Raw genomic sequence first — 26792 nt, forward strand, 5'->3', positions numbered from 1 at the left:
TAAGCTGAATTAAAGTCTTTCAGAACGCCCAAATGATCCAGAGAATCCACAGACCTAACTTGTGGGACCAGAATAAATCTGGACAAGGGTTTGAGCGGTGGGAGTGAGAAAGCCTTATTTCAAGTAGAGACAGGGAGAAAGAATAAAGACATGGAAACATGCAGTAAACACAAATAATGATGAAAAGACTTTCATTCTATTTGATAGTTCCTCTAATTATTAGTGCCATCTATTAGTGTCCTAAGTCAGTTCTAAATTTGCTCAGTGTCCTAAGACTTCCCTAGCAATTGAAGAACTTTCACTTTTTTTCCTGTTTCAATACCCACAATATCTTGTCTACCTAACCAGTGACAGTACTTGACAAACACAAGAAAAATAACAGGAGCTGCATATCTCATTATAAAAAAATGAAACAAAACAACAAACTCTCATAAAGGGTTTTATACATACAATTATTTAGAGCTTGTATGTCTTATTATATTTATGTCTTTTTTATTTTTTAAAGCTCGTGGGAAGTCACACTTTTGGGGAATGAGCAGAAGTTTAACAATTTTAGTAATCTTCAAATCTATAACCATCACGTCAAGCTTGGAGGAAAAACAATCTCACATAGAAATAAAAAGACCTGACGAGCTCTCGGTGTTTCGTTATCAGTTCTGGTATTAGTAAGCTGCAGGTGTCAGCCCCAGCATTTTATTTAGGAATAGCTATTACTTATTTCTACGAACCATTTGTATACTACATGCCTATGTTAATGTAGGTCTCTCTAAATATACAGATCAGTGATATGTGTGATGGGACCTTAAAAGCAAGGAAAGGAAACAAGAGCTATGACGTAGCTTAACAAGGGGAACTGATGAGCATTGAGGGAGGTATGGAAATGATTAGAAAGCTGGTGTGTAGGTTTGCACACCTCCCCATCCTCCTTCCTCACCTACATGCATCACGGTGGGAAGTTTGCACATGTCAGGTTTAAACTGCATGTAGACTAGGATTCAGAAGTATATGAATGCACTTGGTCTATCAACCTCTCTTTCTAAACATTGACAGCTAATTGACAGAAGTGTTTGTTTTCCACCTAAAGTAATAAACAATACTTCATTGCTCTTCGCTTAGCAGGTGTAAGTGAATGCTCTCCATAATTGACCATCAAAGCAGTTTGCTAATGAACTGAAGGTTGTCCACACGATTGAAACTGCTTATGGAACAATTATCAGGAAAGAAAATGATCTTCACACCGTAAACATAACAAATTGTCTAATTAATCACTAGATGCCGATGCTCAAGTGAAATAATATATTTTAGGAATCTAGAATCAGCTGAAGAGTGGCATAATCTACCTGGGTATTCTAAGATTATAAATTTGTAAAAAAAAATCACACAAAGAATGACAGGAAGAATATAAATGTCAATCTTCTTTTACTGTCTATAAATAGTACTCTCACCGATTCATTCATATAACACACATGTATATGGATGCATCTAGATCTCCTTTTTTAGCAAGTGTCTATATGTACACAGTAAGTTCAGTCCTAAGGGCATCCAATTTTCTGATGCAGTTACATATATAAAACTGACCGATTTTGGTGCAAATTAGGCTGCCTCGGAGCCATGTAAGACACATAAGAAGCAAAGACAGACAAAAGGCAGCTCCGTGGACACAGAGAGCATCTTACCATAAACTGCACATTGTCAAATCCATTAGCCATCAGGTGGTTCTCGTACTGAGGTAGCCCAATGCTTTCCAACCATTGTCCCACTGTTTGGACAGGGCATCTGGGTCCTGTAAGAGGATGAAGAGGGAAGCGTTTAAGCAGGGAGTAGCCGTCCACAGGGTAATAGCGATAGTCCTGGGCTGAGAGGTGGCATTGCCACATCATGCTCCGGGGAAAGTTGCTATCAAAGGAGCCCGCCAGCTTGACAGATTAATGTTCTCAGCGAGAGAGCAAAGTCAGAAGTAAAACATAGTTTGCCAGGCAGGCTGCGGAGTATGACTTGATCCTAGCTCCACATTTCTTATATATTAATCTTTACTACCGACCAGCACGTCATACAGCCCCCAAAACCAGGCAGCAGAAGAAGGCATATCAAGCTGTCAGCTTAGGCTGGTCTGCGTTCTATGTGATTGTTGGAGTACTCCACAATGAGCAATGCACAGCCGGCAGCCAGAATTCTTTTTATCAAGTACTCCTACACTCATCAGTATGCGACTCCATGCTCCTTGCTCCCCCTCGCTCGCTCCCCTTCATTACCCAGCCCAGGCTACACCTCGCATTTTCAATAATAGCCATCAGATAAGACAGATTTTTTTTGTCTGCAAGCTGTAAGCCTGCTGCTGCTGCTTCCTCCTACACACCCATCCAAGCGTCAATCTTGAATGATGAGAGCAGTCAAAACAAATGCAGAAAATAGCAAGATTCAAAAGCAAACCAAAGTGCTTAAATCTGAATTGAATCTTCATACTGGTTATACGTTACAGAGCTATTTGTTGTGGAATTTTACGTTTCAAAAGACACCAGGAAATGCGAAGCTTGAACTATAGCTTATAATAGAGCTCACTACAGGTTCCCTTTTTCCTTTTCCTTTCTTTCCTTCCTTTTCTTCTTCTTTTTTTAAATGCAACATAGATAAATGTTTCTGATCTAAAGCTTTACAGTGTTTGGAAAATAATTTTTCTTTTTCTTTACCATGCCAGGGCAACATGAATCTCTCTGATATATATAGTTTTCCTTTTTGAATTAATGCAAAATACAGAAACTGCATCGCGATTTTGAAGTCAAGATAATTTATTTCTCGTTTGCAGGGCTTTTTCCAAACAAAAATATTATTAGGCATAAGAAATCCTTTTCCCCTCTGATATTTATAACCCAATCTACCAGGCTTACCATTCTGAATTAGCTATAAAGGTAACATTAACTTGGTAGAATTTTTTTGTAATAAAGAGGAAGAGCCCTAACCAAAAATAATTCAAGAAAAACAGATGCAAATGTGTGAGTTTTACTGAATGGCAGACAGAGTGAGTAATTTATTTAATAATTAAGAGAAACTAGAGATTAATAATAGAACTCACAGGACTAGATCATCAGAAAGAACAGACTCTTAAGATTGGGAGAGAACTCACAGAAAGGTTAATCTAACCTCCCTCCTAATGTAGAAAACCCGTGTTACAATGTTTCTGGAGGAATATCATCCAACTGCTGCTTGCATACTGCCTGCAACAGAGCTCTTACTACTCAAGAAGTCTTCATTTATTAGAGAGATATTTCACTTCCTACCTTGCTCTTACTCCCTGATTCTAGTGCTGCTTTTCGAGTTGCACAGATTGGGAACAGTGCCTCTTCCACGTAAAGTGCTTTAAAAATTAAAGATAACTCTTTCATCCCCCCAGAGCAGCACTGGTACATAGTAAGTGCCCAACACATATTTATTGAATAAATGAAACATCGTTTTTCTTTTCCCCCACCAAACCTCATCTTTTCTCTATTTTCTTCCTCTTTCTAAGGACATTGTCAACCTCCTTGGCACACAGACAAACCTCAAGACATTTTGTACTCCTCTTTCACTGCTGACATCAGTACCAAAGCTCTATCATCCCTCATCACAGTGTCATCCATTCCCCGGATTCTATTTTCTGTTTCATGTTTACAGAACTACCACCAACTCTGATTTCGCTCTTAGTTCAGACTCAACTAGTCTAATGCAACAATGGCCTGTATGTTGGTCTTCCTACCTCTGACACTTTAAAAATCTATTTTATACATGGTGTCAGAATAATCTCTTTAAGACACAGTTGTGATTGCTATGCCCTGTTTCAAAACTGTTCTGTGATTTTCTGTTGGTTTCAAAATAAACTCTCACCTCCTCTGATGACATTTTGGGGTCTTCATGATTGACTGTAAGATCATCTAACTTTACTTCCCCTTCCCCAGTGCTCCAGCCAGGGGGGATTACTTGCTGGTCTGTAAACACAGCCTGTAATGTGCTTTGGTTGATTTTATTATGTCCCCACATTTCTGCCCATTTGTTGGTTTTGGATCAGATGCGCTATTTCCTTTATGAAACCTCTTCTAATCCTCCGTAACAGTAATAAACCTCTTTCTTCTCTGTCTTAAATGGCATTTTCAGGTACTCTATTATAACAAATATTTTCTGCCTTACATTATAGTTGGTTGTGTACAAGACTCTCGAAAGTGGGGAATATGCCTTGCTAATATTGTACATAGTATTATAAGAATTCAGTATGCACCTGCTCAAAAAAATAATATAACCTCACAATTTAAAATACAAAAAATTCCTTTTGGTTTTAGATTTAAAGCTTTTATTTTTTTTTTAACCCTATCCCAAGTCTCTGAATTTTTCATTAAAGAGAAGATAGCTTAATTTTTAAATAGAATTTTCAGATCTGGCTTTTTTGTTTATCATCCTTCATCCTCTTTTTGAATAAATATCCTGGCTAGATTGCACTGTACTTGAGTATATTTTATCCCTGATTAGTTCTAGATCTTTTAAGAAGATCAAAGAGTTTGTAGTAGTTTATGAATCAATTTTAATAGATTGTAGTTGCTCAATGATACTTGTATGAGAAGCTGAAAACAAGATACTATTTGTCCCTGGTTAGCTCTAAAGCTGTTGCAAGCTACAAGCAGAGATAAGTCTCAATTATAGCTTCTCCTAGGATCACATGAACCATATGCCTCCCAATCATTTTAAGTTATGAGTAGTTGAATAAGCTACACCAAAACTGAATAAACGATTTTTTGGCTTAGCAGGGCATATGCTGATTGGCTAGCTCCTCAAATCCTCTCCTCTCTTCAAATGCAAACCAGGGTCCAAGTGCCTAGCAGAGTACCACACACATCCTAGGTATCAAATCATTTGTACTATAGCCAAGGAAACTATCATGAGAGCAGACAACCTACAGAATGGGAGAAAATATTCGCATGTTACACATCCAATAAAAGGCTGATAACTAGAATCTATATAGGACTCAGGAAAATCAGCAAGAAAAAAATCAAACAACCATATCAAAAAGTGGGCAAAGGACACAAAGAGAAACTTTCAAAAGAAGACAGACTGATGACCAACAAACATACGAAAAAACGCTCAACATCTCTAATCATCAGAGAAATGCACATCAAAACCACAATGAGATATCACTTATCTCCAGTGAGAATGGTCTTTATCAAAAGGTCTCAAAACAATAAATATTGATGTGGATGCAGAGAGATAGGAACACTCATACACTGCTGGTGGTGGACTGCAAACCAGTACAATGTCTGTGGAAAGTAATATGGAGATATCTCCAAGAGCTACAAGTAGAACTACCATTTGATCCAGCAATCCCATTACTGGGCATCTACCCAAAAGAACAAAAGACATTCTATAAAAAAGACATCTGCACTCAAATGTTTACAGCAGCACAATTCACAATTGCAAAGATGTGGAAATAACCCAAGTGCCCATCAATATATGAGTGGATTAATAAAATGTGGTATATGTATACCATGGAGTTCTACTCAGCCACAAAAAACAATGGTGATCTGGCACCTCTTGTAGTATCCTGGATAGAGCTGGAACCCATTCTACTAACCCATTCTACCCAAGAATGGAAAAATAAAGCACCACATGTACTCACCATCAAATTGGTATTAACTGATCAACACTTATGTGCACATATAGTAGTAACATTCATCGAGTGCTGGGCAGGTGGGAGCAGGGACCAGGGGATGGGTATATACACACCTAATGGGTGTGGTGCACACCATCGGGGGGATGGACACGCTTGAAGCTCTGACTCGGGTGCAGCAAAAGCAGTATATGTAACCTAAACATTTGTACCCCCGAAATATGCTGAAATTAAAAAAAAAAATTAAAAAAAAAGAATCCCTCTTGGTACCTTTCTATAGCCACAGCCAATTCATTTCCTTTCCTTTCCCATTCCTTATTACCCCTGGCAACTACTAATCCATTGTACATCTCTATTGTTTTGTCATTTCAAAGATGTTACATGAACGGAACCACACAGTATATAACTTCTAAGGACTGGCTTTTTTTCATTCATCATAATTCCTCTGAAATTCACACAAATTATTCTGTGTCAATAGCTTAATCATTTTTACTGCTGGGTAGTATTCCATGGTAAGATGTATCACACCATTCACCCATTCTTTTCCAGAATGGTCGTGCCATTTTACATTCTCATCAACAATGTACAAATGATCCCGCTTCTTCACAACTTCACTAGCATTTGGTGTCATCATTATTTTTTTTAGTCATTTTAATTGGTATGTAGTGATATTTCATTGTGGTTTTAATTTATATTTCCCTCATGGCTAATTATGCTGAATATATTTTTATATGCTTTTTGTCATCTGTATATCTTTTTGGTGAAATGTCTGTTCATGTCTTTTGCTCATTTCCTAATTGGAGTTTTTTTCTTTTTTTTTTTTTAGTGTTGAGTTGTGAGAGTTCTTTATGTATTCTAGATGTAAGACATTTGTTGGGTTTTTGATTACTTTTTCCTTTTATGGATCATGTTTTTGGTTTCTATCTCATTACTTTTAACTTTTAAAAGTAATCATTTAAAAAATTTGTCTCATAAATAGCCTAAAGCTATAATTTTTTTAAATTTGGAGTTTTAAAACCTACAATCTAATGTCTTGCATTTTAATGGGCAAACACAATTTAGGGTAATGACAGTCAGGCTTGATTTTAAACATTCATCTTATTTTATGTTTACATTGTTGTTTCCTCATTTTCCTTTTCTTCATTTTTGGTGGTCTGGTGACATTCCTATTCATTCCATTTTTCTCTTTTTAACTTTGAGATTCTGAGATCCTTCTCCATTCCCTTCAGGGTTACTTTATTTTTCCCTGTTGTACTGATCAGATATTTAAGTTTCTGTGATTATTTGAAAATAAGTTACCAATTCTTTCCCTCCCTAAGATACTCCATATCCCTCCTACTCCAGCAGAATTAGACCTTCAGAATGTTTTCTCTTCTCCATTTCTCCCTTTCCTACAATCACATGTGATCTCTGAAATGCTTTTCCTTTCCATCTGCCTAATCTCAGCCAGTTCTGAGGCTTTGCTCATCATGATCATTTAGTATATTTTAATACTATATTACTAGAATTTTCTTATAGTGTATGCCTTCTATTTAAAGAGTCCTTATTTAGTATATATGTTGCACACTCCCAGGTGGTCTGTCCATATCAATTTGATTTTAATTATTGTAAAGTTTCATTGGTCATCCTGCGTATACCCATAACCATCTGCATCTTGAGATTTCTGTTTTCATTTGTTTGTAGTTTTGTTAGAATATATTCTCATATATTCTGAAAATATTTTCAACTAATTAATAATAAAAACACAGCATATATTAAAATTTGTGAGATGCAGTTAAAGTGGTACTTAGAGAGAAATATATAGCATGAAATGTCTACATTAGACAGGCAGGGATACTCACCACTATATTAATGAGAAAAAATGCCTACATTAGAAATAAAGAGAATTTCAAATTAATATGTGCATCTATCTTAAGAAATTGGAATAATAAGAAAAAATAACACCAAAAGTAAGCAGAAGTAAGAAAATAAAGATCAGAGAGGAAACAAATAAAATAAACAATATAAAATCAGTAAAGAATAATCAGTGAAACCAAAACCTGTTCTTTGAGATGATTAGTAAAATTCGTAAACCTCTATTTAGACAGATCAGGAAAAAAAAAAAAAAAGAGAAAAAATAATTAATCAATATCAGAATTGAGAGAAGTGACAGCCTTATAGATATTAAAAAGGATAATAAAGGAATGTTATGAATAACTTTATACCAGTAATTCAACAACTTAGATGAAATGACAAATCCATTGAAAGGCACAAACTACCAAAGCTCACTCATGAAGAAGTTCACAACTGACTAGCTCTCTATTAAAGCAATTGTATTTGTAGTTAAAACCTTCACACACAAAAAACTCCAGGCCTCCATGACTTCAGTGGTAAATTCTACCAAACATATAAAGAAGAAATAATATCAATTCTACACAAAATCTTCCAGAAAACTGAAGAGAGAGAATAATTGCCAACTCATTCCATGAGGCCAGCATTACTATGATACCAAAATGACATGAAGACATTATGAGAAAAGAAAACTATATCTACAAATGTCTGTCATGGACATAGACATAAAAATTTTGACCAAATTTTGGCAAATAGCATCCAACAATATATACAAGGTAATACAATATGACCAAGTGGGGTTTATCCCAATAATGCAAGGTTTCATAAACATTTGAAAATCAATTAATGTAATTCACCATATTAATTAACTAATAAAGAAAAATCTTATGATCATCTCAGTGAATGAAAGAGAAGCATTTGAGAAAATCCAACATCTATTCCTCATAAAAATTCTCAGCAAACTAGGAAGGAATTTCTTAAACCTGATAAGAAAGTATTTATAAATCACCCATAGTTAGCATCATGCTAATTGTGAAAGACTGAATGCTTTCCTGCCGATTTAGGAAAAAGGCAAGGATGTCTGCTCACAACACTTCTATCCAACATTGTACTAGAGGTTCTGTCAGTGTGATAAGTTATGAAAAAGAAATAAAATGCACCAATATTGAAAAGGAAGAAGTAAAGTGTTTCTATTCACACATGACATGATTTTCTATGTATAAAATCCTATGAGATCTGCATAAAAGCTACCAGAAAAAATAAGTTAGCTTAGCAAAGTTGCAGGTTACAAGATCAATATACAAAAATCAATTGTATTTCTCTATAATAACAATAAATAACCAGAACTTGAAATAAAAACCAATATAACTTACAATAGCACCAAAGCCATGAAATTCTCAGGAATAAATCTCTCAAAAGATGTGTCAAAACTGTACACTTAAAATTGCAAAACATTGCTGGGAGAAATCATACAGGACCTAAATAAGTAGAAATATATACCATGTTCATGAATTGGCAAAGTCAACATTGTTAACATGTCAGCTCTTCCCAAATACATCCATAGAGTCATGTAATCCTGATAAAAATATCACCAGGTGCTTTTTTGGGTAGAAATTATCAAGTTTCTCCTAAATTTAATATGAAATGCAAAGGACCCACAATAATCAAAACAACTGTGAAAAAAAAGAACAAAGTTGGAAAATATATATTACCTGACTTTAACACTTACTATTAATATAAAGGTAAAGTCATTAAGACAATGGGATATGGGTGACGAGATAGACAAATAGATCAATGGAAGAGAATAGAGAATTCAGGAATAGACTGACACACAGAGGGTCAATTGATTTTTGACAAAGATGAAAAGGCAATTCAGTGACCAAAAAGAGACTTTGCAATGAATTATGCTGAAGCAATAGAAGAACCATATGCAAAAAATTAATTTTGATCTGTATATTCCATCATAGATAAAAATTAGCTCGAAATGTATCATAGGCCTAAAAATATACTCTAAAACTAAAAACTTTCTAGAAGAAAATTAGGAAAAAATTTAGGGAAAGTCTTGACCTTAGGCTAGATACCACGTACAATTCTAAAAGAAAAATTGATTAACTTAATCAAAATTTTAAAATTCTGCTCTTTGAAAGATGCTGGTAAAGAAATACAAAACAAACCAATGCTGAGAAGGAAACATTTGTAGATCATACCTGATAACAACTTATATATCCAGAATATATAAAGAACTCTCGGGCCAGGCATGGGTGGCTCATGCCTGTAATCCTAGCACTCTGGGAGGCTGAGGTGGGAGGACTGCTTGAGTTCAGGAGTTCGACGCCAGCCTGTGCAAGAGTGAGACCCCTCCACCCCTGTCTCTACTGAAAATAGAAAAATTAGCTGGCAGTCATGGCATGCACTTGCAGTCCCAGCTACTCAGGAGGCTGAGGCAGGAGGATTCCTTGACCCCAAGAGTTTGAGGTTGCAGTGAGCTACGATGACACTAGGGTGACTGAGTGAGACTCTGTCAAAACAAAACAAACCCCACAAAACTTTCAAAACTCAGTAATAAGAAAACAAATCAATTTTTAAAAACGGGCAAAAGATCTAAACAGACACTTCACTAGAGAAGATATATGGATGGGAAACCAGCATATGAAAAGATGCTCAACATTATTAGTTATTAGAAAAATACAATTGAAGACCACAATGAGACACCACATATTAGAATATCTAAAATTACAAAGGCTGGCAATACCAAGTGTTGACAACGATGCAAATCAAGTAGGACTCTCATACACTGCTGGTGGGAATGTAAAATGGTACAACCACTTTGGAAAACAGTTTGATAGTTTCTTAAAAAGTCAAATATACATTTACCATATGACCTAGCCATCCTACGGCCGAGTATTTACCCAAGAGAAATAAAAGCGTATGTTGTACAGAGACTCATATACAAATGTTCACAGCAGCTTTATTGCTAACAGCCAACAACCGGAAACAATCTAAAAGTCCATCAACAAGTGAATGGATAAACAAATTGTGGTATATCTATACAATTGAATTTCACTCAGCAATAAAAAGGAATGAACAGTTGATAAACACAACACGTGGATGAAGATCAAAATAATTTTGCAGAGTGAAAGAAACCAGACCCCCCCCCCCAAAAACCCACTACATTCTATATGATTCCATTTATATATAAAGTTCTAGAGAGTACAAACTTATCTGTAGTGATAGAAAACACATCAGTGTCTACCTGGGGATAGGAGGAAGAGGCATCACGAGACTTTTGGGGGTGACGAACATGTTCATTTTCTTGATTGTGGTGATGGTTTCACAGATGTACATGTTTGTCTGATATCAAAGAGTACACTTTAAATATGTGCAGTTTATTGTAGGTGAATTGTACCTGAATAAACCTAGTTTAAAAGTTAAAAAATTAAATAGAAAAAGGAAATAAAGAATGATGGGGATGGAAGTGACTTATTTTAGACAAAATTATTAAATAGTCAGGGAATGTCTCTATAAAAAGGTGAAATTTGAGCAGATACTTGAATACAGTGAGGGAACAAACCATTCTGGTATCTAGGGAAAGAGAGTTCCAGGTCGTGGAAACAGTTAAGTTCAAAGGACAATATCCCACTCTATACTGTAATGCCATGGTGCTCCTGAGAAGGTGAAACACTGTACTACCTTATTTTTGGCATGTTCTTAGTATCCTCACTGTATACTGCACAGACATTAAGGTCTAGAAGGTTGAGATGAATGTGTTCTTACTCTAGGACATAGTCTAAAAACTGTTGTAATTCTATTGAAATAAATATATAATATTAGCCTAGGTTTCTAAAATTAATTTTCTCTTTTAAAAATAGAAGGCAACTAATATTCTGATTAATTTCATACATCTCTTAATTAGGTTCTAGTTAATTGCGGAGGAAGATACTCCTTTTTATACTTTATCCATTTCTTCAGCATACACTGATTTCTTCAACAAATATATATAGAGTACCTCTTGTTCCAAGCATTTTGCTAGGCAGTGGGGAGATAGCTTTGAATATCCCTGCACTTGTGCAATTTATAGCCTAGTGGAGAAAACTAGTTTATCATTTACAAAAATGTCATTTGAGATAAGAGTAGTAAAAACTTAGAAACACGACTTCTTATTGTGACCACAGGAGAAATGAATTAGAGAAAATCCTATCTGCTTCAGTAGGTGTTAGGTACTTGGTAAAACTGATGGCAGAGTTAAGGTGAGTAAATGATGTGGTGGAGGCAGCAGTTAACAATATTTGTTGGGTAGGAAAACGGCATTTTGGAAAGATGAAGGGGAACCTCTGGACAAGAGAGTTTTAAAAAAAGAAACTAGTGGCTAACTCCTCTAAAATGTGATAACTACCTGTTTATTCTAGCATCAAAGTAACTGACACAAAGCATGTACTTTTCAAAGAATATGAGTCTTTCCAGCAATCAAAGCCATATACAATAGAAGGGAAAAATGTTTATTGAGCACCTACTGTGCATCAAGTCTTTTATATATGTTATCTCATTATGTAAAATGACAGCAAACACGTATGAAGCATTTACTGTGGTTAAGTTCTGTTCCTAAATGTTCTATATGTATTAGCTCATTTTATTTTACTGTGAATTAGTAGTACTATTGTTATCATCTCCTTTTACAGGGAAGGAAAGTAAGATACAGAGAGATTACAAGTTGTCTAAAGTTGCCCAGTTAAACTGGAACCCTAATAGCCCGGCTCCAGAGCCTAGGCTTTTAGCCACTACTCGACACTGCTTTTCTGTTCCAGGTGCGCAGGATGGAAAACTTGCCCTTTTGCAGGAATGAGAATGCTCACCCATACACATGCCAGCAGGTTTGCTTTAAAACGGTTTCCCCATTTTAGGAAATTCTCCTTCTCCCCTTCACCTTGCATTCATTATTATTGGCTTCTAATGTGTAAAGCAATGCAAAAAGGCAGGAGGAAATAATCAGAGGGGGGAGAAGGGTATATCCCATCGGTTCGGTATTTTTATTCCACTTCAAGAAAGGGCACATATAGCAGCGTCAGTGTTGTTTACACATGAGTGCCCCGCTGGTCTGCAACGCGTGGATGCCTGTGCTGTGTCTGGAAGGTGGCTGAGATGAGAGGTGGGGCAGTGTAGGGGTCGGATGCCCACACTCTAGAGCCAGAATGCTTTGACCTTGGCTCTTCTCCATTCTTTAAATATTTGCTGCCTCTATTTTTTGTATGAGCACTAGAAAAGTTTCTGGGGCTTAGTTGTTCTTCAGTAGAGTGAGGGGAACACCCCATCTATCTCATGGTTTTAGTTGAAGCTGAAATGAAATAACATATGTAAAAATGCACTGTGACTTAGAGCTATTCAATGCTAAGGATATATTATCATCTTTACTGCCAGTAGGACATACACTTGTGTTGTTCATTCAGTGCCTCCACCTCAGTGTTTTTCCTTGCACAGTTTTCTTTGTTTCCAACAGACCAAAAATGCATGGGGTGAGCAGTCTGGCCACGTAACAGAGGGAAGCTAATTGTACTGTGAAGCGAGCAGAATCCTCAAACCCATAATGTCATTAGGGGCTTTGTCTTATCTAAGATGCACCGATAGCCAGGTCTTCAGTGCCAAGCAGCCTGGTTTTTACAAACCATCTAAAGGCAAAAAGAGAAAACAGAGGGTGGGGCTAGGAATGGCAAGAAAAAATGTTTCTAATTCCTAGCATCATAATTAACAAAAGGGATGATAAGTGATTTATTTTAACATATTTCAAATAAAGACTTATCATTTTTGAAGGGACTGATTAAAAACAAAAAGCACACTGAACTTTTTAAGATGGTTATGCCCATGTTGGGGAAAGAAATTGCGCATTCAACTAAAAACTAATGGTTTTAGGTGAGCTTGTCTTCCTGTCCTTTTTGTCTTGCAATACGGGTATAGGAACTAGGAGTGAACAGTGTTTGTTCCTGGAGGATGGTGTTAGGAAGATCCTGACTAACAATTCTATTTTTAACTGTTAATAAAGTAACAGCATCTCATTTTCTAACCCTAAATGTCCTCTGAGCTGAGAATTATCAACTACATATCCTTTTTCCTTGTGGAGAAAAACTGACAGTGAAAATTAGCATGGAAAGAAGAGACGACGCAATAAGAACACTGCTTCTTCCACTGGTGAAAAGACAGCCATTCTGAAACTCAAGACTAGAAATGCAAAGCAGAGGTGGCACACAACAGAAAAAAAGGAAAAGGATTAATCAATCATTCCAGGAACTGTGGGATGCTGTGGGTCAACAGAGTTCTGGATCATAACGCCAAGATTAAAATAGGAAAATGCTCCAAAATCAGGATTTGGTGTTTGAATGCTAAGGGAAGTCAGGAGCTCAGATTCAATTTTCCCTAAGGCCTTGCATTTTATTTTGAACTAGAAACTTCATGGAGCACTTAAGAAATACCAGCCTTTACAAAACAGATCTGACAACTTATGCGCTGGGGTATGGTCTAAAATAGGAAATGAAATTTAAGCCTAAAATGCTAAAATCTTTTGGCAGACAACGAAATTATATATATATATATAGGCCATACCTGATTGGGGGGAAAAAAAACAGTAATTCTGTTGATTTTTGTTCTTGTTTTCTCTTCTTTTAAGGTCTCTGGCAAATGTCTGAGTCCTCAGTGAGAAGGTGATCAGAGCATTCGGTCATGGAGGCATCCTGTGTGACAGCCTCGTGTTAGGGAACCTGCCTGGGCCTCAAGGATCTTACAGGTTTTAGTGGGGAGAAATTAACATGCAGGATAGTGAGCACTATAATGGGGATGTGTAAAAGCTATATGAAATATCTAAGGAAGAGAAGGATGGATAGAGAGCTTACAGAGGAGGCCATCTGATGTATGCCTGGGAGATTTAGTAGGGGGTGTGAGGTGAAAAGAAGGAAGATGGTATTCCAGGCAGAGGGAACGGCATGTGCAAGGGCACTTCTGAGAAATGAAAAATGATTTGTCACTGCTGTACTTCAAAGGTGATGTGTGCGTGCGTGGGGAGGCGAACCTGTGCATGGAAATGGGGGCAGGAAATGTAGGAAACAGACAATCAAGGGATTTGTGTGCCGAGAAAAAGACTCACTATGTTCTTTCCTGAGAACAGACAGATTGGGTCAAATTTTTGCTGCCCAAACATCACCTGGAGGATGTGGGAGATAGACGAACACAGGGCAGATCCAGAGGTAGGAAGGCACAGAAAGCCTGTAAGGCTTTTCCTCCTAAAGAGCAAAAAGACAAAATGATCTAACTAAATAGTTTAAGAGACAGTCTCGGAAGCAGAGGGGACTCCAAATATCCTCATTCTCTTAGAATTTTCCAAAGTAAGCCCTGGTTCAACAGCTGGTTGGACTTCCTGTGAAAGGACTTAGTCTATGATGATGGGGTTGATTCCTCCCACAGAGAAAACTTTGTCCAATGTTGGTTCAGATGTAGCTCGATAGCCATGGCAAAGGAACACTCTTTGATTGCTAGACGGACACTGTTAAAATTCTGTGTGTCTTGCACATGCTTTACAAAATGATGAAAAGGAGACTCCTAGATAATTTTTTAAAAAGATGATTGCTGGCTGGGCGTGGTGGCTCACGCCTGTAATCCTAGCACTCTGGGAGGCCGAGGTGGGCGGATCGTTTGAGCTCAGGAGTTCGAGACCAGCCTGAGCAAGAGCGAGACCCCATCTCTACTAAAAATAGAAAGACATTATATGGACAGCTAAAAAATATATATAGAAAAAAAAAATTAGCCGGGCATGGTGGTGCATGCCTGTAGTCCCAGCTACTCGGGAGGCTGAGACAGGAGGATCGCCTGAGCTCAGGAGTTTGAGGTTGCTGTGAGCTAGGCTGACGCCACGGCACTCACTCTAGCCTGGGCAACAGAGTGAGACTCTGTCTCAAAAAAAAAAAAAAAAAAAAAAAGATGATTGCTAAGAGGACTAAAGAAGTTGATAAATATGGAAAGTGCTTAGAATAGTACTTGGCATATAATATGTACTAAACAAATATTAGTGATAGTAGTAATAAATATTAGCTATAATAACTATTAGCTATATATTATTAGCTATAAGTATTCACCTATAGTAACCCTAACACATATAATATTATCACTGCTAATAATAATCAGTTCTTAAATCAGAAACAAATATATTGATTCTCTGAGACAGTCAATTACTATCTTAAATCCATGATTTTGAAAGAAATCACCAGGAAACCCTAGGTCAGATTTAACACCCATCACTCTTCAACAGATGCATTGAGATTAAGTATGAACACAGATGAGACTCTGAAATCATTTATTCATCTTACACTGACAATTTTAACTGTCCTTAAGTCCCATGGGTAGAATAAATATCTTCCATGATAGAGACATGTTCCCTTTCTTGATAAAGTCAACTGGTAAATCTATGATTTGTATAAAACAGAAGCCAGAAAAATCGTTTTTACCTCAAAGTTAATGCTTATTTCCATTTTCTACTAAAATCCTGAAAATTCAGAGCTAAAAAACTTATTTCTTCTTCATTTTTCTCAGCAACCATAAAATGTTTCTTTAGGTAAAGTGGGATGAGTTTTCATAGAATTTGAACCTCAAGCCTGTGTGTTATTTTCACACTTAAGACAATCTTAGCAACTTCACATACAGAAATTTTAATCTATTTCATATAGAAGCATTGGCTGAAAATTATAATATAAACCAAAAATAAAGAATAGAGCTGCCTTAGAAATGTTGAATTAACAGACCAAAACATCTTTGTACCATAATATAAACATATAATTAGGTAATTTAAAATAAGCATTGCGATTCATAATGACTCAAAGTCATGGGGGTAGAAAAAGAGATTTCTTTTCTTCGTTTTCTATACAACTCAGAGCCAAACTTCGGAATCTGTCATGGACAGGAGAGATAGGGATCTTGCTATCTTGTCCAGGCTGGTCTCAAACTCCTGGCCTCAAGTGATCTCCTATGTTGGCCTGCCAAAATGCTTAGATTACAAGCATGAGAAACTGTTCCCAGCAAATAAACATTATTATTTTATAAGAATTCCAGCTGGAAGATGAAAAGGATAGTTGTCAAGAAATAACAAAATCTTGCTGTTGTCATCCTGTGCAGTTTTCCTGCAGTGAGTATGAGCCACTGGTACAAAATGTTTGTGAAACCAATCAGAAAATAGGTCCCTGGTGATCCATGGCTTTTTGTTAGAATAATAGTAGACTTGTAAGTAATTCACTCCTTGAAAGCAGTAAGGACACAAGCTTTTGCCTATCATAGCAAGTTTATACTTATGTGTTCCTGCTGCATTAACACATGCCAGCATAGTTATTCTGTGCTTGGCATCCTTAATTCCTGTTGGGAATATCTCATCAGCTGTAGTCAACGTCTTTCTGGGGCAATAATGCCAACACAGTAATGTTTCATCAGTGCTACTGACTTTTTAAGGCATCAGATTTTCAAAAAAGATGATTTTGGCAAATTTATCACTCAATTTTTTTTGCTGCTTTGTGATGAGCAGATGCTTTATCACCACAATCTTAAAAATCTAATGCTACGTGTTTTCTTAAATTTCTACAACCTGTTGAATATTCCCTTCAATTTTCTGTTCATTGTGATAGATCTTTGCTTGTTTCAGGATCAGCATACCATTAAGTGGCATGAGTTCACTTCAATGCTGGCAGATCCACTCTTTCAATACACAATGAAGATCTTCATTTTTAGCTTTATGCATTGTTTTTCTATATTTCACTAACTTCTGTTCATCACTTTCAGCAAAGAACTTCAACAGTTTATCCTTCTGTTTCTTCAGGTCATGTATGGTGGTCATTCCAACACCATACTCTTCCGTTAAGACATTGCACACTTATATCACTGTCTAGTTTCTCCAACAGCTTGACCTTCTGTGGTATAAATAAACATAAATGGTTCCTCTTTTTCTTATCATTCTTACCCATCGGGGTGTTTTTAGGACTTTTTGACATTTTCAACAATATATTTGTACCACAGACCAGAGAATAAGCAAAACAACACAGTGAGTAATGAACATAGGTCTTGGTCCCATGTGGGGTACCATGGGGAACCTACCATTGGCACATCCAGGTTACATACATGCAATTTTATTATCCTCTTTGGGTGTTCTTGCAGGGGGAAATCTGGGCATCCATGAAAAAAATATATTGCAACTGAAGGGGGCTGGGGGGCTGGGAGGGTCTTTTTCCCCTGGGGATGTTGACTTAACTAAAATAATTTCAGGTACTATAAACTTTGTTGTTGACATTTCTAACAACACAAGAAATATTTCTCCAACTTTTAAAATGTTTCTTTATATTATTGTCTTAATCTATCTGCTTTGTTCATCATTTATTTTATATAAAACATGTTTGATTGAAAAAACTTTGTATGTATCATTTGCTTAATGGATCATAGATAAATAACTTAGGACATCATGTAATAAAGTAACACTAATAATAATATTTTTATAGTTTTAGATATGCTTTAAATAATATAGTAAGAACAAAAAATTTATGAAATCATTTCAAGGTCAAATGCTAGCTCAATTGTTAATCTAAAACCAGGTATCTCTTCAACTCACCCCCAATCCTCTGAATTATCAATGACTAACCTCATATCAGGAAAATAAAAAAAAAATCTTAGCATGATAAAATATCAAACATAGAGACAATGTAGGAAAAAGATTAACAATAATATAACAAATCTTAGGCTGTAACATTCATTTCTATGAACTACAGGGATTCTCTATATCAAATGCATGTTATGGATTGACTAAGTGTGAGGATAGAAAATGGGTTTAGAGAGGATATAACCTTAATCTTAGTAGAGTTATCTATTTTAAGAAATAAACTCTGAAAAGACATGTATTATGCCATTTACCTTGACAGTATTAAATAATGTCATGCATTCTCTTTCCTCCCATCCTCTTGATTTCAATAACATTTTGTAATAAGTGGGTAGTTTAGGGCCATGTAGCAGCTGGCCCAGTATATGAGATATGAGCTCTAGGAACTTTTCTAAATAAAGAGAAAACTCCTAATTATATGACCATGGGAAAAAACTCTCTGTGGATCCATTTTTCTCATCTATAAAATTAAGAGAATCTATATAATGAGTACTGACCTTATAGGGTTATTGAGAGATTAAATGAGATAATACTCAGAAAAGTGCTTGGCATATGATAATTCCTCAATAAATGTAAGTTATAATTACTGCCATTATATTATTACTATGATGATTATTATTTATAATCAGCATCATCAAAATTATTTGGCATTCAAGGTTCTCCATCATTTGGGCTTAATCTACCCCAATTTTGTTTATATTCCCTTTCCTCCTTGTTAAGAGAATGCCTTCTTGTACTCATTACCCACTTCATAACTTCTGGCTTCCTTGTTTTGCTCATGCCCTCCTTTCTACCTGTAATATCCTGTGGCCACACCCATTCTTTTTTCCAATTTCCTCATGGCTTTATTCTACGGATCCTTCCAGGTCCTTACATCTCCTCTGTGAGACTTTCTAGGATACTCCCAGTGGGAAGTAGTTCCTTCATCCTATGAACTCCCACAGTACATCATTTATGCCTATTACATGACATTCTTAACTTTTGATACTGTATAATATTTATATACATGTCACATATTTTTCCCAGACCTTAAACACCTAGGCAATGGAAGCCACATCTTAAACCATCTCTGTGCCCCACACAGTACATAGTAGAATGTCTTGCACAAAGCTAAACACATATTTTGAATGAAGGAATGATTACGGGAATCAGACATGTAACTTTTGCTTCATTAGAAGAACTTTCTTATCAACTGGCCTAAGCAGCACTTCCTTTTTCAAATAGTTGAGTATAGAAACTCATTGTTGCAGGTTTGTTTCTTAGATAAACCAGGGTTGATCACTGGATTTTGTTGGGTTTCCCAAGATTGAGGCTGATGCCTGAAATTGGGAGAAGTTCCTTGGGGGCAAGGGAGTTTGTTTTTTACTTTTTCATCTGTCTATAATTTTTAAAAAGTCAATGCTTCTTGATTTGAACAAAACTGAAAGCACCATAGAATAAAAATTTTCAAATTGAAAGTGTCAGTGCTCAGAACAAGATACCCCAAAGGATGGTGCCTTCACATGCTGAGTACTTTAAAGTGCAGGAGATTGGAAGGGCCTCTGAAGCAAGGCCTTTCTGATCCTCTCCTGCCCTCCTTTCTCCCTCTCCCCTTTCCTCCCAAAGCAAGTTGTAAAACCTAGGAAAGTCACTGACCTCCTCCCTTCCCCCAACTGTCCTCATATGAAAGGTGACCTGGCCCAAATCTGGGGGGAAGAAATTTCTTACAGAAACACAGAAAAGAATCTGAGCAAACAGGCCTCACTAAGTTCTCTCCAGTTTAATACTATCAAATTATACCCTTTTTTTCTAATCATACTTCTGCATGACTGTCCATTCTTCATTGGACCTAAGCATGAAAATAGAGTTTTCCCTGGGTCTTTGGGTGTTCATTTCTGAAGCCTCTGTGTTGCATAAAACTTTGGTTAAATAAATTTGTTATGCTTTTCTCTTGTTAATCTATCTTTCATTATAGGGATAATCCTTGCCATAATCCTTGCAATGAGGAAGGAAAAAAGGAAACTTGGTTTTTGGCTTCCAGTGACTTGCTCTTGGAATAAAACTTTTATCATTTCTCAGAATGGTGTGTTGTCCTTCCAAAGCCCTATCCACCCAACTGAGCTTGAAATCTATGTTTTATTTCTGCAGGCCTATTGGTCTGGATTTTAGCTTTCATTTGGACAATGATCAAAGAGAGGTAATTTTCACAGCCTCGAAGTGAAAGATTATAAACAGCAGGTGAACAAAAATATTTTCCTTAAGTTTTACCTTCAGTGCATACATAAAACACACACACACACACACACACACACACACAATATGGCCTTCACAAGGGAAAATATTCCTTTTCAGAATATTGACTAATTTGAAATTTATAGATTCAAATAAATTTAATTTTTCCAGTGAGGAAAAAAAAGACTTTTTCCAAGAGAAAGTTTTAATTGTTAATTACATGAAATAGTTAGAGAGAAAAAATTATTTCATCCATATCTGAAGGATTTAAAAACATTGATGACATCATGACCTTCATTCACAATTGCTGTTATGGATATTCTAGATGTCATTGGGCACATAAAAGAAACTGTATTATAGAGAATATTCAATAGTTGGATTGGTGCTAACAAAGGCTTTCCCACAGTTTAAAAAATTCTATGAGATAATAAAGGAATAATGTGAGATAAGATCTAGTGGTCAAGGAAGTTTGAGAAATATAAGGGCAAAGGAGGTTAAATAGATTTCCTGAGACTCTGAAATACTGATTTTCCTCCTAAATCTACAATAAGGGGGATTTAGCATTGATTTTTCCTGACCTAACCATATGGCCAAGGATTACTCCCAGCGTTTTTTTTCAGAGCACCTTGAGAAAGTGATAATCTATGAAGCAATTATGGGAAATTTATGTCTAATATTATCCAAAGGAAGTCAATGATAACATTCAATGGAAAATCAAATTTATCAAAATGCAGTTTCTTATATATCAAATAAGCATATATTTACTTATATTATCAGATCTAAAAAGTCTAGTCTTTAAATAAAATGGGACCTACCATGTCAAATGAATGTTTTCCAAAAAACAGGGACTGGTCCTAGATTATTTGGACATTAATTCTTTTGTTTAGAGTCTGATTATTCATTGAACAAGTACTCAGTTTTTACCTTCTTCATGGTAAACACTGTGTTCAGTACTAAGATAATAAAAGATGTTAGTAAGATAATATATCTTCCCATTTAGATTGCAATTTCCTGGAGCTCTAAAGGTACATTTATTGGCAAAATAATTAAGAAATATGTCAAGAACCTATATCAGTAAGTTATTGAGCCAAAGAAGACTAAAGAAATGGGAGATCAATATATGATAGAAGAGAGGCTAAGTTTTCTTGGAGGCTGTGAGATTTGAATTTGCCCTAGGGGACTAGAGAGGATGTACAGTTTAGTTCTATCTTGGCTCAAGCATAGAATATGTTCAGAATAGAGAAAAGATTCAGGGCTCCAAGTTCATGGTATAAAGTTTCCTAGACCTAGAGTTAGACATCTAGATCCCAATCCCAGTTCAAAGAGTCACTCGCTATGTGACCATTTGCTTCAGCTGTCTTGTCTATAGACTACAGTGAATAACTCCTATTATATCTACCTTTAAGTATCATGAGGAGGAACACCTGTAGACAGCATCGTAGTGGTGTTAAGATTCAGGATTCAAAGCCATATTCATCTCTCTAAGTCCATCAAGACTTAGTGCAGAACATTGTATACAGTGTGTCCTCAATAAACATTTATTTCATGAAAGAATGAATGAAGTTAGTAAGACCTAAATCTTTTCTGTCACTTACTGTGTGATCTTAGTCAAATTACTGAGTCACCCTGAGCCTGAAGTTCCTTATCTCTAAAATGACAGTTAAAAATTATGCTTGTATCTCAAGATTTTCTGTGGTTAAATGGAAATAATTGACGTAAAATTCTTAGCATATATTTTTCATTACACATACATTTTATAAATTGGGTAACTGCTGAAGAGTGCTCAGCAGAGGTAAAGTACAGTGATTGTGTTCATAGGAACCATCACATAGGTGAGAAGGAGTACTGAGTGCTGAACGTGTAGTTGTGAGCTGACACTTTTGGTCCAACAGATGCATCAGAACGTGATGAGTGACACACGATGCACCTCATAGCACAACAAAGACCGTGGGTTTAAAAAGAATCAGGTCATTGACTTTGATGCTTCATAAGGGTCCTAGATTACCATGTAATTTAAAAATATGTGTGAGAAAAGCAGAGCCCAAAAGTAATATATAGGAGGATCTCGGGTATATGTTGAGCCTCAAAGAAATGAATTGAAATTTGGATATTTTATCACAAAGATAGGTAGGTATAGCTGGTGACCATCTTCAATAATGTTAATTATTTTATACATTTGTAAATTGGTTTGTGTTCTATCGGGAGTCAAAAAGAACATGAGATCATAACAGAGGTAGACATTTGAGGTGGTACTCGGTGATTCTGAGGAATATCCATTGACTTTGATACAAATTTTATGGTTAAAAATGTGAATATGATTTGAAAATTTCCTTGCTTGATTTCCCTACTGTCTTTGAAGTATTTTGGGGAGGTTCAATAAATCAAGGAGATAGATAGATTATCTAGTGAGAATCTATTTGTTTCTCTAGGCCATTAAGCTGTTGGCAATATATTAATTCAATTATTTATGATTTGTTCTGATTAACTCATTTGTATGATCTGGAATATATGCTCAGTACTATTCAATACATTATTAAAGTTATATTATCTGCTCCTAAAAACCAGAGTTGGGTGCATAATTATTTCTTTCTTTAGCATTTTGCCGATATAAATGGGCTCATTTCCAATAATAAAAGATGATCCACTGCACAAGGCATTCTAGAAAGGAGTGCTCATAATATCACATTTTAAATAATTGGAAAATGTATTTAAATATATTTTGCCTAAACTAAAGTGTGACATAAACCATCTGTGTATAATATAACATTGCATCTTCTTAAATTCTCTGGGTACAGATTATAGTGACTATTCTGTAAGAAATTACCAAATTATTCTAATAGGTCTATTCTTAAAATCATTAAAAAGTTTTGGTCTCCGTTTTTAATATTCAATATGTTAAATACAACTTGGGAGCAGTATTTTGAAAAGTTTTTATATTATATACAATAATTACATATGCTACTTTGATAGTATTACAAGCTAGAAATTTTTAAATTAACCCTTTAATACATTCTCTGTCTTTCATCTCTTAGACAATCTGTCATCAAATTATGACATCTCTTCCTAGTTCTTTAGATCTGACCTTTGCTTTGATTCATATTGCTTAGTTTATACTGGTAATAAATTACAAATATACTTAATATACTTATTCCTTGTGCATAATAGCTGTAGATAATGTTGGGTCTCAGAACATGATACCCCGATACCCTGTATATGGCACCTTGGAAACAGAGAAAACTGCAGAAGCAAGAAGGTGATTCTGACCTCCTGCCTTTCTCTGAAGTATGGTCATAGAATTCTCTACCTACCTCACCTGAAAGTAGGTTCTAAGACCCTTATTCCAGACGGGTCCAGCCCTATACCTGGAGGATAAGAAGAATTTGAATAAACAGGCCTTGGTAAGTTCTGCTTCAGTTTATTATCCTTAGGTCATACCCACTTTTTGTCCAATTGTACTTCTACATGACTATCCATTCTTCATCACACCTAAGAATAAAAGGGCACAGTTTTCTCTGGGTCTTTGGGTCTTCATTTCTGAAGGCTCTCATGTCACATTAAACTTTGGATAAATAAATTTGTTATGCTTTTCTCTTGTTAACCTGTCTTTTGTTACAAGAGTGTTAGCCATTCACTTTGTGTTGGGTGAAGAAAAAGTATTACTTTTTCTCCCCTACAATATTCAATACGTGGTAGATGAATTACTCATCTGACTTTCTTCTTGGTCTCCCTATACAGCCACTGAATCTCTGAGGCATTAGTGTAAGGAGACAGATTTTCTACTTCTTTCAGGCTCTAAATATATTAGAATTATTTTTTTAAAAGATGAGTTCAACCAGAATACATCTATATATGGGAATATTTCTTATTTACACCCACCTGAAGACTAAGCTACATTTGAAGTTGATATAGTACTGTATGAACATATAAATACATATATTTGTCTAACATAAAGTAAGTCCTCAATAAATATTTGTTGGCTGAGTGAATACTGTACTCAAATGAGTTTAGACCATTTCCTGATAACTTTAAGGTGCTCACTGATATGCTAGGTGCTAGGATTTCCTCAGTAAAGATAGACCCCACTCTTTCCTTGACATGGCTTACTCTTATGGCACCACCATTAGTTAAACATGGATTTAATTGTTTTAAAAATAAAGTTTCATATAATATTTTGAGAAAGGCCAATTTTTAAAAAATAGATTATTAAACTCATGAATAAAGTTTTTAAAACATTTTGGCATGACTTCATCAATAAATAAATTTCGAGGAACAAAACAAAAAGAAATAAAGTGTGAACTTATATTTAAAAGAGTCTTAAGAGACCAATTAACCATTTGTAATGTATTGACATTATTAGCACACTGAGTCAAACAAACAAAAGATTAAAAAAAAACACTGGGGGCGTTTGAACATCAACTGGATCTTGGATAATATGAAAGAATTAGTGTTCAATTTTCCTTTAGGTACTGTAATGGTATTTTGGGTATCTTTTAGGTCCTTACCTTTTAGAGTTATACATAAAATGTTAACGGATGACATGATATGTCTGAGATTTCTTCAAAATAACCTTGGGAGTGCATGGGGAGTGAATGGTTGGCATAGAGGAAAACAAGATTGGTTATGTGTTGATAGATTTTGAGCTGAGTAGAGCTCAGTAGAACATGCCTGTTCATAATTCTATTCTCTCTACTTTTGTGTATGTTTGAAAATTTCGATAAACAGTTTTTAAAAAAAAAATCATGTTAATAAAACCATATGAGGAACTTTGAAAATATTTGAGACAAAGTGGTCTTCCAGGAAAAACGTGGCATAAAATAAAATGCTCTCATGTTTCATAAGTAGTTTAACTGATATACTTGATTTAAATATCTTTACTATATATTATTTATTTCCAGTTGGCTATGCCAAGGTATTAGATGGTGGAATCATGACCTGTAGTTAGCCAAGAAGTTTAAATATTCCTAATTTTATTGACATAATACTCATAGCATTAAGTCAGACAAGTTATAGGACTCCGAAAACATAATAAACATGTTAAGTTTCCTGTTTGTTAAATCTCTTCTGAAAATCTACCTTTTTGGTGATTTTGAGCATGGACTGAATGGTGTAGTGTCAAATGTTGATTTGGTCAAAGATGCTGTTTTTGACTGGATCAAGCAAAACATTTCCCAAAGTGCAGCAGCAGCACAATCTGTTATATTTGCAATATGAAAAAATTGGCAATGACTATAAAAGTTACTTAAGAAAGAACTTCACAAGGAGATGAAGTACAAATGGAAATGCCACAGAAAGTGGAATGTAGGGCAAATTTCTAAGGAGATCACAAAGAAATAGCAAAAGCTTGTAGGAGTTGGGTCAGAAAAGCTCAGCAGGAAACAGGATGCCACATCTAAGGAACATGAAAGGAAACAGAAAAAAAGAATTCTTTTACTATTTCAGGAACAAAAGAAAGCTAAATGACATACTTTGCCCGTTTAGTAGAGGGAGATGGAAATCTAATGGCTCATGATAGTAAAAATGCACATGAAATTGGTAATTTTTTAAGACTCCTCCTTAAAATAAAGATGAACTTAAAGTAGAATTACTAGAGTATTGATTGGGAGGTAAAAAATTTAAGGCACAAGAAGAGAAAATATTTAAAAAGTTGATCTAACATAATTTACTAATATAATCTTGTGGTTTATATGCAAAGACACCTAAAGAATTAAAATATGATGGAATATTATGCAGCCAATAAAAGTCATGTTTTCAGGAATACTTAATGAGAAGGGAAATTGAGGCCGGGCGCAGTGGCTCACGCCTGTAATCCTAGCACTCTGGGAGGCCGAGGCGGGTGGATCGCTCGAGGTCAGGAGTTCGAGACCAGCCTGAGCAAGAGCGAGACCCCGTCTCTACTAAAAAAATAGAAAGAAATTATCTGGCCAACTAAAATATATATAGAAAAAATTAGCCGGGCATGGTGGTGCATGCCTGTAGTCCCAGCTACTCGGGAGGCTGAGGCAGCAGGATCGCTTAAGCCCAGGAGTTTGACGTTGCTGTGAGCTAGGCTGACGCCACGGCACTCACTCTAGCCAGGGCGACAAAGCGACACTCTGTCTCAAAAAAAAAAAAAAAGAAAGAAAAAAGAAGGGAAATTGTAACTGGCTTCACGAACCCCTGTATGGTTTTTATAATCTTCTCTCTTAACTAACTACTTGACTTTTTGAGTTGTTTCCCAGAAAAGATGGACCTGAACTCCTGGCCTCAACTGATACTCCCATTCTCCCAACAAGGCATCTGTCAAATTACAAATTCCTTTCTTCCTTGGCAATCCTCATTGTTTCGATAATTGGATTTTTGTGTGACAAGTAACTGGACCTAGACTAAAACCCCCTTGTGGTTTTGACAACATTGTTAACAACATAATATTAAGTGAAAAATGCAGAATCATATTATTGTCTGGAAGGGAATAACCAAATTGTT

The 26792-nt window shown here is 35.8% G+C and overlaps 1 protein-coding gene across 27 annotated transcripts in view; it reads right to left on the minus strand.

Moving 5' to 3' along the window:
* ANKS1B (ankyrin repeat and sterile alpha motif domain containing 1B) overlaps positions 1–26792 on the minus strand; it is a 967677-nt gene that overhangs the window by 363987 nt on the left and 576898 nt on the right. For 11 of the 27 annotated variants that reach the window (XM_069490569.1, XM_069490568.1, XM_069490566.1 and 8 more), the window contains exon 1: positions 1677–2154. In XM_069490569.1, coding sequence (XP_069346670.1) covers positions 1677–1880 — 204 coding nt within the window. In that variant the 5' untranslated portion in view covers positions 1881–2154. Of the gene's footprint in view, positions 1–1676; positions 2155–2194; positions 2317–2356; positions 2478–26792 lie in introns of those variants that run through there. The other 16 variants (XM_069490549.1, XM_069490550.1, XM_069490547.1 and 13 more) reach the window with 4 other exon arrangements.

The sequence above is a fragment of the Eulemur rufifrons genome, chromosome 16, assembly GCF_041146395.1.
Source record: "Eulemur rufifrons isolate Redbay chromosome 16, OSU_ERuf_1, whole genome shotgun sequence".
Taxonomy (NCBI): Eukaryota; Metazoa; Chordata; class Mammalia; order Primates; family Lemuridae; genus Eulemur; species Eulemur rufifrons.